Source organism: Chelonus insularis, unplaced genomic scaffold (genome assembly GCF_013357705.1).
Source record: "Chelonus insularis isolate UGA/USDA-ARS -01 unplaced genomic scaffold, ASM1335770v1 contig_144_pilon, whole genome shotgun sequence".
NCBI lineage: Eukaryota > Metazoa > Arthropoda > Insecta > Hymenoptera > Braconidae > Chelonus > Chelonus insularis.
Genome location: NW_023276385.1, coordinates 555,145 through 563,786, shown reverse-complemented (window position 1 = coordinate 563,786; position 8,642 = coordinate 555,145). Strand labels below are relative to the sequence as shown.

Below are 8,642 nucleotides of genomic sequence, written 5' to 3'. Positions count from 1 at the left end.
AATATGATTATGTACTGACTCACTGACTGTCCTCGCCCTCTTCTCAAGTAAGTATATAGTCAACATTCTGCGGGTTCACTCTTCAAGGCGAACAACTCGTCCTTCGACCCGGACGAAAAAGAATCATTTCACCAAAGTCACGATACTTTTTTGGCTATATTTTATTCTTTTTTTACCTAACATTTTACAGAGCTATGTTATTTTAATATTTTTTTGAATATCATAAAGAATACTAGCTGATTTCTGCAATAGTTTCTTTTCATGCTCAGTCATTCGCATTCGGATCACTTGCGTTATGCCATTGTCTCCTACAGTACAAGGAAGAGAAAGAAACATCTCGTGGCAAATGTCATAGTGACCCTGAACAAGTTGATAATTGAAATTCGAAAATAGTATTGAATGTTTTCTAAATTTCTTTACTTACTTGTGCTAATGTAGAAACTGACTTCACAGTTTGCCTGTTCCTCAAAATAGCTTTGGTTATATCAGCTGCTGCTAAACCAACTGCAGTATTCGAATATCCTTTTAAACATCGTACAGTTGAACCCCTAGATATCCATCACAATTACAATTTGTCAATTATTGAAAATAAAAAAAATCTTGACATTATGAAATATTAGATAGTTTAATTATTCAATTATAACATTTACTATCTAGTCTTAATTATCTTATCTAGAACGGTTGATTTAAAAATAGTTTTTAACGATTTAATTAATCTTGTTTTACTTTTTTACATTATAAGGTAATAATTATTCATTGATAAATTTAACTTACGCTCTTATTAGATCGTTTATCAGATGATTCCACCCTTGTTCATCCATGTCTAGTCCAATATCTGGCAGAATATCACGAAAAAGCACTCCAGCAACATTAACTCCAGACCATAGCGGTACTGGAATAAATATTTAAAAATATGACTTTATGTTTCCCATTTCACTTGAAATATAAATGTTAGTTACCGACAAAATAACATAATTATACCCTGACTGTCTCCATGTTCACCGATAATGAACCCGTGGACTGATTTTGATGATATTCCAAGTCTTTGACTTATTAAATAACGAAATCTAGCTGTATCTAAATGACAACCTACACCAATGATTCTATTAACAGGCAAATCACTCATTTTCCATGCGACCCATGATAAAATGTCAACTAGCCACCAAAGAAATGATAAATTTTTTAATTATTTTTATGCTTTAAATACAAATTTAACCAAACCTGGATTAGATACTATGACGAATGTAGCATTTGGACTATTCTCTATCAAAGGAGGGATAATATTCTTTATGATTTCTACGTTTTTATGAACCAAATCTAGACGACTTTCATCTTTTTTTTGACGTGCGCCAGCTGCGACAATGACAACTTTTGAATTTCTTGATATACAGAAATCTACAATTCAGAATGATGTTTCGAAAAAGGCATATACTTTATCATTAATTAAAGAAGCTTGATACCTGTATCGTATTCAATATTGGGATCACCAATAAAAACACTACCATGGCAGTAATCCAATCCTTCACCTTCTAATTTTTTTGGAAAAGCATCCACAATAGCGACATGACTACTAATTTTCTAAATAGATTTAAAAATAGTTAAAAATGACTATAGAAACTTCCGTGCATACCTGATAGCTAATAACCTGGAAGAGAATTGCATTAGCACACGAAATTCCCACAGTACCAGCTCCAACCACAGTTACTTTGTCCATACCATCTTTTGTTGCATCAGCTACCTTACACAAGAGATCTTCCCGAAGACACACCGATGTTCTAAAGTTGTTTACATAAACTTTTTATTTTTCTAACTCTAACAAGCTTCCAATCCTAAAAAGTTATTATTGTGCTTACTCAGAACTAACCGCTCTTTGTAGCCTCATTGTCTTGATCATTTTTTTAAACATAGTAGCTTTTCTTGTAAATTCAGAAAATGGTAAAATTGAATTATAGATAAAATGATTGTTTGTTATTGGAAATAATTTAGTTCTTTTGTTAAAATTTAGAAAATTATGTAACAATAATCTCTTCATTATTTTTAGACTGCTTCGATTACCTTAAATCATTTTATGGTAAAAGGTTACAAAATTCATGAACAACAATCTTAACTGTCATGTTTGACATCTGAAAACGTATATCATTTGTTTCGAAAATAAGTGAGATAACATAAATGTATAAATGTCAGGTATATTGACAAAGCACTAAATATTCACACACACATTTATTTATTTTAAAATAATAAATATTTTAAGTTACATTTTTAATTTTAAATGCATCACAAGAACAGGCAAAATTTTTTTCATACTTTAAAGTAAATACAACAAATATATTGGTGTCTTGTCATGGAAATAGTGGTTTAGTTGAATATAGCTTTACAAAATATATTTGAATTTTATTAGTAGTGTATTAATAAACAATTTTTTAATATAGTTTTTTTAGTACTTTCTTCTTAATGTTTCCTGCACATTTTCAATACTGTTTTATAATCAAAAAATAAATAGCACCGATTACAAAGAGCACAATAAATTTATATTAGAATGTAATAAATCTCAGTAACTTCTGGATCGATTTATAGCTTGATAAAGGCTCTAACTCTGTTAGAATTTAAGTTCACTCTGAACTTTGTGCATAGTTTTAGCTGACTCGTGGAGAAGTTTTCGTTCGTCGTCAGTCAAGTGTTGTTCAACGATACGTGTGACACCACTTTCGGTTAAAGTACAAGGTAGAGATAGAAAAACTTCTTCTGTGATACCATGAAATCCCTGCAAATAAATTTTTAATTTAGCGTTAAATATTTATATTAAATATTTTAAAGAGATAAATTTTATCAGATTAAATTTACCTTAATCATCGTAGAAACAGCATGAACTTGACTAGAATTTCTGAGAATAGCTGACACGAGATGAGCTACACTAAGACCAATAGCCCAAGAAGTATATCCTTTTAGCTTAATAACTTCATAAGCACTTTCAACAACTTGCTTATGAATATCTGCATAGCCTTCAGTATCTTTATCCGTACCAACGTTCTTATCAAGATCACGAAGACGAACACCAGCGACATTTACTCCTGACCAAACTGGAACTGCAAGAATGTATAGGCTTAATGACAGTCATTCTACTAATTATGTTCTAGATCGGATAAGTAGAAAATATTCAGTCAAGTATTTACTTACCACTTGTATCACCATGTTCTCCAATAATCCATCCATGACATGAAGTTGGAGCGACATTTAATTTTTGTGATAAGAGAAAACGGAATCTAGCAGAATCAAGATTAGTTCCAGAACCAATAACTCGATGTTTAGGTAGCCCCGATAGTTTCCAGGCGACATACGTGAGAATGTCGACAGGATTTGAGACAATCAGTAAGATAGTGTTAGGACTGTATTTGACGAGTTGAGGAATGATGCCTTTAAAGATATCCGTATTTCTCTGTACTAAATCCAGACGGGTTTCTCCTTCACGCTGTCTTGCTCCTGCTGTGACAACGCACAAGCATGAATTGGCAGTTACTTTGTAATCAGTACTTGCATTGATACGACAGTTTTTTAGAAAGGTCGATCCATGCTGTAGATCCATCATTTCACCCTTCAACTTATCTTTCATCACATCAACTAATACGACGTCACTCGAAACACCCTGAAATGACATGTCTCTATTAATAGAAATACATATTCAGTTCTGATAAAATTAATTTTTATGACTTACAAAGTGAAATTTTTCTACTAATTTCATTTAATTTAAAACTTATGTAACAAAAGTTCATATATTATTAAGTTCATTTTCAACATCAGTATTTTTCATTTATATTTAGAAATATCTTGTTAATGTAATCATTTGATGATAAGTATTATTTTTATTTTTACCTTAGTTAAAATACTGAAAGCACAAGCCATTCCGACTTGCCCCACACCAACGACAGTAATTTTATTTTTTCCATTGCTGCTGGGCTGTACAATTGCTGCTGATAATTTATCTCGAATAGTTGCCATTTTTCTGAAAATTTATTAAATAATTTAAGAATTAATCAGTTATATTTTATAAGTTAAGTAGTAAAAAGAATGTTGTTTATCTACTCGTATTTCTATGATAAAACTGAAAATTTATGAGACCAGAAATTCTAAAGATGATGAAATAGCAAGAAAAACAATTTTTTTTTAGATTTTTCCGTGTTATTTACTGTTACTGATGAAATGAAAAATTATTTTTATAATCTCATTTGTTTTTTGTTTTTTTTTACTATATCATGCAAGTTTGAAATTCCCGCAGAATATTTATTATGGTACAGAACACTACCGCTAGGTGCCATTACCTGTACCATAACTGGATTTTCTCACGTGTGCCGGCAGGACTATTCATTATGCCATTTTCACGTTTAATTATAGAAAAATGTTGTTCGATTTCATGTTATATCAACTATTAGTGGATTTTTAATTATATAGTTTAACAAGTAAACAGTGATATATATACGTTTTTTACTCGGAATGGAATTTAATTCGATACACTTAGGTATATCGTTAGAATACCTGTTTAGATAAGATAAACTGTTAAACTTGTAACAAAGTATTTAACCGCATCGGAAATGATGCAATATTTTGATGTCTTCAAATGAACCTAAAAATTGAGGAAAAATTAAATGTAAACTAAAATAATTGTTATCACTTGTTTATTTATCTAAGCAAAGAGTAGTCAAAACAGTTGAGTGATCAGATAAGTGAGTATGAATTGGGCCTTATCAAGTTCAACAGCTCTTTAGAATGAAGAAAGTTTATTAATAAAAAATGATAAACTTACCCAAGATTCGGGTACTATTTTTTTCAGATTACAGATTGATAAAAATTGAAATAATTAATCACTTATAGATAATACTACTGTTACACTTTCAGACCAATGAACCGGCTTCGTTGACAGTTCCTAAGTTTCTGAATTCGAAGGTGACCTTGTCCCCACCTTTTATAAACATGTGAGACCGCACCATGCGCCGTGGCAAACGCGCGCATTTAGATTCCATGAAAACATGGAGCTAAAATTTCACTCGCACGATAAATTAACTGAGTACACGTTTCCCCTTTGAATTTTACCCATAGAGTAGATCAATAATTTACTACGGGTATGTTTAATTATTAATATTGTTGTTGAATATGAAGTAACACGTTGCAACTACAGTTTTATTGATTGAGAGTTTACCATAGGTTACATCATGTTTCATCATTTGAAGAAATTCGCTTGTGAACATGAATCATAGAAAGCAAACCAAAGTATCTGATGAAACAACTCCAAAGGTCTACGTGCGGTTTGTCATTCACATCCTTGGCGCTTGACTACTTCAAACCCCCACTGACGTTATCCTGAAATAATTTCATCATGTCAGGGGAGAAAAAATGCCGTTGGCAGCACGTGCTCTCCATTTTCGACTGTAATGTTTGAATTCATGCTGAATATTTGAAAAGGTTTTATTTTTGTTACAATCACACAACTCCCGGGTATCACATTTGCATCTTACAGCGTAATAACAATCTCCGTGTATGTTCGGTAGAGTCAACGATGAAATTAGCATAACCGTTCGTTTCAAGCCATTGAGACTAATACTCGCGTGGGTACATTGCAATTTTAAGAAGTATGTGTAGCTTCATAGAGATCTTCATCGACGTATATACTGACATATTCATATGATTTACATGTATATTGTAGTTTTTTGATAAAATCTTAAGTACTTCGAGTTACAACCTGTAAATTTAGCTTCAGCAATTGATAAGTTTATCTTATCGAACAAGTACTGTAAGTGTAGTTATGGGGAATCATTTTGATGGTAGATATTTATTAGATTTGATAAAAAAAAAGATTAGAATAAGTATATATATTATTCTTTATAATATACTGAAAAAATGATTTATCTTAAGTATGAATGGAAATTATATATTCTAATATTTTTTATTTTCAAAAGTAATTTAATTTAAACATAAAAAATTGATTGTTTAATCAATTAAATTTATATTAAGTGAACTGACACTCAAATATGAAATAATTGAAACGAATAATTTATTCGATTAAAATGAATGAAAAAAATATATTGTACTATTTCTACTTTGATATTGATAAAAATGAATTTAAATATATATAAATCGTTATTTATAGATAGATATTGTTTAATCAAAAATCATGATAATACTAACGAGAGCTTCTGATTTAATGTCGAATATTGGTAAGAAGTGCATAAGCGGTATAATAATGGTTGGAATAATCGGTCGCTAAAGTATACAGAAAGGAAGATCCAAGTCCTGAAGGAAGCTTCAGCTCGACGTGATCGGTGGCTTGACCGTGGTAATTTCCATAAACAATATTTGCAACCAGGAGCTTCTCGCACAAAAATTGCCGACGGCTAAAGACGGACAGGCGAAAGAGATCATTGCTGCTTCTTTCCACGCCACGACAGCTGCCTGGTAATAGAGCAATTTTCAAAATTGTTGAGCGAAAGACTAGGTGATTAGGCGTTTCGGCATCTCAACTGATTTCAAGTCTTTGATATGCTAATTTCGTACCTGTCTTCTTTGTATTTTACAATTTTTCATTTTTTTAACATTTCATTCAGAAACTGGTATATGATATCGATTTCAAATCTCTATATTATTATTCACTTAAATATCTTCTACAGAAAATGCAGGAGTATTTCCTTTTCGACGTGAGGCAATATAGTACTCGTGACTGTACACTCACACTTAGCGTTAAAATCACCAGTCAAGGTAGTGAAGGTAATAAAACTAGTGGAGTAGTCAGTTTGACAAGTCATGTACCTGAGGCACGAAATACATTTTGGATCCCAAATAAAATCGATTCATCGAACAGGTACTATTTGATATACCAACAGATATGCAAACAGAAAAATATGACCCTTCTCTTTCTCCTAAAGGCAGTTATTTGCCTGTCGATTCGATATCACGCCAGCTGTTCACCGACTCGCCATCCGCGTCTCATATAAATCATTCTCACAACGCCAACAGACGAGGGAGGCAACAGTACAAAAGCATACGCCCACCCTACATCCATACTTCAAGGTCTTATGCAGCTGATTCAAATCCATTCTTTCCGTCTGTCGTCCAAAATTAAACGTCTTAATAAAGTTATTATTCACTTTCCCAACTCGAGAAAACATGTCTCTATCAAGAGATGTAACTGAAGAACTGCAAATTGTTCGTGGTTATTTTTTAAGGATAAAGTAATTAAGAAAAGTAGTCAATTGACTTTATTCAAAGATAAGAATAGACGAATAAGAAGATGAGTAAACAAAAAAGTTCAACACGCGTAGCGTGAGTTCCCGCACTTAGTCTTTTCTCCACAATTAACGGCAACTTCTCTTTCTTTTTTTTATCAGTATGTAGTCACTGGCTATTAATTACAATCAATACTATCACACTCTTCTTACAAGTAAATTCGATTGCAGTAGTCCTCCTCAATTCAGTCTATAATCTTTAAAAATGCTTTCACGCCAAAATTCATGTCTTACAACTAAGTGAACTCTTCAGAGAACTGGGGTCAAAGAACTTGATAAAAAAGTCCAGGGTTTTTTTCTCAATTTCACAAGCAGCAAGTAAAGAGAGCGTTTTATAGTTGTTTGGTGAGCGTAAATACCAAGAGCTTAAGAAACTATTTTTAATTATTCAATGTATTTTACAAATGACAAAGTAAACACACACGTAATATATTATACAGTAACTAAAACAATTTTATTTTTACTTGTAGACTTTATCCCTAGAGGATGGTGATTCAAATGTGGGATGATAAAATAGACGTTGGCACACTATCTGAAAGAAGATGACAGTATTATGTGGGCAGCCCGCAGAATTCTTAGTCATTCATCTTTCCAGTTCATTGAATCGTCGCTAATTCCACTTATTCATCTTATGATAATGTGAGTACATAGAATATAGATATTAATTGATACACATGAATAAAATGTATTCCTAGGATTACATTATCAATATCAAAAATTTTATTTATCAACTAATTGATACTGAAATATGCTTATGTTAGATTCTGATGATCAACAGGAAATAAAGAAGAAAAATCAAATTCTATAAGGGCAAGTGCATAAACGTGTTTGATACATTTTCGTATTTCTTAAAAGAGAATTATACATATATTCAAATGCATAAATGCAAAAATATTGTCGAATTTGAATGTTGAATAGTTAAGTCGGTTGGTACAAATGGCAAAGCGATGGGAGGTGGAAAACGTAGCATGTTGATTAGAGGATATCTTAATTACTGATTGGCTACGCGCACTAATTAAATCGTAACTCAATCAAGCCTAAAGGAATCTTTTGAATAAAAAGAGAAATTAAACAAATAAAATAAAACGATTAAAAACTTTATAAGCTTTGGTACAGCATACATATATGTTCGCCTCTTTCTCCCCCGCAAGCTGGTAATCGACTTATCCCTTTTTAACTTCATGTACTCCTTCGATTTTTATTTTTTGAACCCACACCAACTCCGGCGGGAATAAAAAGTATAATTAGCAGCACCTACCGCCGACTTCAGGCGCTTCTGAATTTTTTTCTACTTTTAATTTTTTTTTATTTTTTACTTTTTCATCAGCATAATAAATTTTATTCTAGAGAATTGTTTTAACGAATAGCTTTATG

The 8,642-nt window shown here is 31.7% G+C and overlaps 2 protein-coding genes and 1 long non-coding RNA gene across 5 annotated transcripts; 1 reads left to right on the top strand and 2 right to left on the bottom strand.

The window, feature by feature from the left end:
* Window positions 1-146: 146 nt before the first annotated feature.
* Window positions 147-1,978, bottom strand: LOC118075017 (L-lactate dehydrogenase A-like 6A). Its single transcript, XM_035096596.1, has 8 exons — window positions 1,854-1,978; window positions 1,646-1,775; window positions 1,461-1,578; window positions 1,222-1,395; window positions 982-1,155; window positions 775-892; window positions 425-548; window positions 147-360 (listed from the first exon to the last, which is right to left on the bottom strand). The coding sequence occupies exons 1-8, from the start codon at window positions 1,904-1,906 to the stop codon at window positions 193-195; spliced, it is 1,059 nt and encodes a 352-aa protein (XP_034952487.1). The 5' UTR covers window positions 1,907-1,978; the 3' UTR covers window positions 147-192.
* A 305-nt stretch (window positions 1,979-2,283) lies between these two features.
* On the bottom strand, window positions 2,284-4,945 carry LOC118075018 (L-lactate dehydrogenase-like). 3 transcript variants are annotated; one of them, XM_035096599.1, is made up of 6 exons: window positions 4,796-4,938; window positions 4,528-4,615; window positions 3,868-3,997; window positions 3,175-3,640; window positions 2,842-3,083; window positions 2,284-2,761 (listed from the first exon to the last, which is right to left on the bottom strand). In XM_035096599.1, exons 3-6 carry the CDS (start codon window positions 3,991-3,993, stop codon window positions 2,597-2,599), a joined length of 999 nt encoding a protein of 332 aa, XP_034952490.1. In that variant the 5' UTR covers window positions 3,994-3,997; window positions 4,528-4,615; window positions 4,796-4,938; the 3' UTR covers window positions 2,284-2,596. The 3 variants fall into 3 exon arrangements, with proteins under 3 accessions (XP_034952490.1, XP_034952491.1, XP_034952489.1); XM_035096600.1 differs by lacking the exons at window positions 4,528-4,615; window positions 4,796-4,938 and adding an exon at window positions 4,078-4,201; XM_035096598.1 differs by lacking the exon at window positions 4,528-4,615 and having other exon boundaries at window positions 2,287-2,761; window positions 4,796-4,945.
* Window positions 4,946-7,767: 2,822 nt separating this feature from the next.
* On the top strand, window positions 7,768-8,364 carry LOC118075019 (uncharacterized). The gene is made up of 2 exons (XR_004691257.1): window positions 7,768-7,907; window positions 8,030-8,364. It is a non-coding gene; the product is annotated as an uncharacterized lncRNA (long non-coding RNA).
* Window positions 8,365-8,642: the final 278 nt, after the last annotated feature.

Excerpts from the sequence above, each read along its gene's own strand:
- LOC118075018 (XM_035096598.1), bottom strand. The coding sequence starts at position 3,993 with ATGGCAACTATTCGAGATAAATTATCAGCAGCAATTGTACAGCCCAGC. Across the intron at positions 3,084-3,174 it reads AGAACATGGTGATACAAGTG|TTCCAGTTTGGTCAGGAGTA; the intron begins GTAAGTAAATAC and ends ACATTCTTGCAG. Across the intron at positions 2,762-2,841 it reads CTGTTTCTACGATGATTAAG|GGATTTCATGGTATCACAGA; the intron begins GTAAATTTAATC and ends ATTTATTTGCAG.
- LOC118075017 (XM_035096596.1), bottom strand. The coding sequence starts at position 1,906 with ATGTTTAAAAAAATGATCAAGACAATGAGGCTACAAAGAGCGGTTAGT. Across the intron at positions 1,396-1,460 it reads CAATATTGAATACGATACAG|ATTTCTGTATATCAAGAAAT; the intron begins GTATCAAGCTTC and ends TCTGAATTGTAG. Across the intron at positions 361-424 it reads CAGTTTCTACATTAGCACAA|GGTCACTATGACATTTGCCA; the intron begins GTAAGTAAAGAA and ends CAACTTGTTCAG.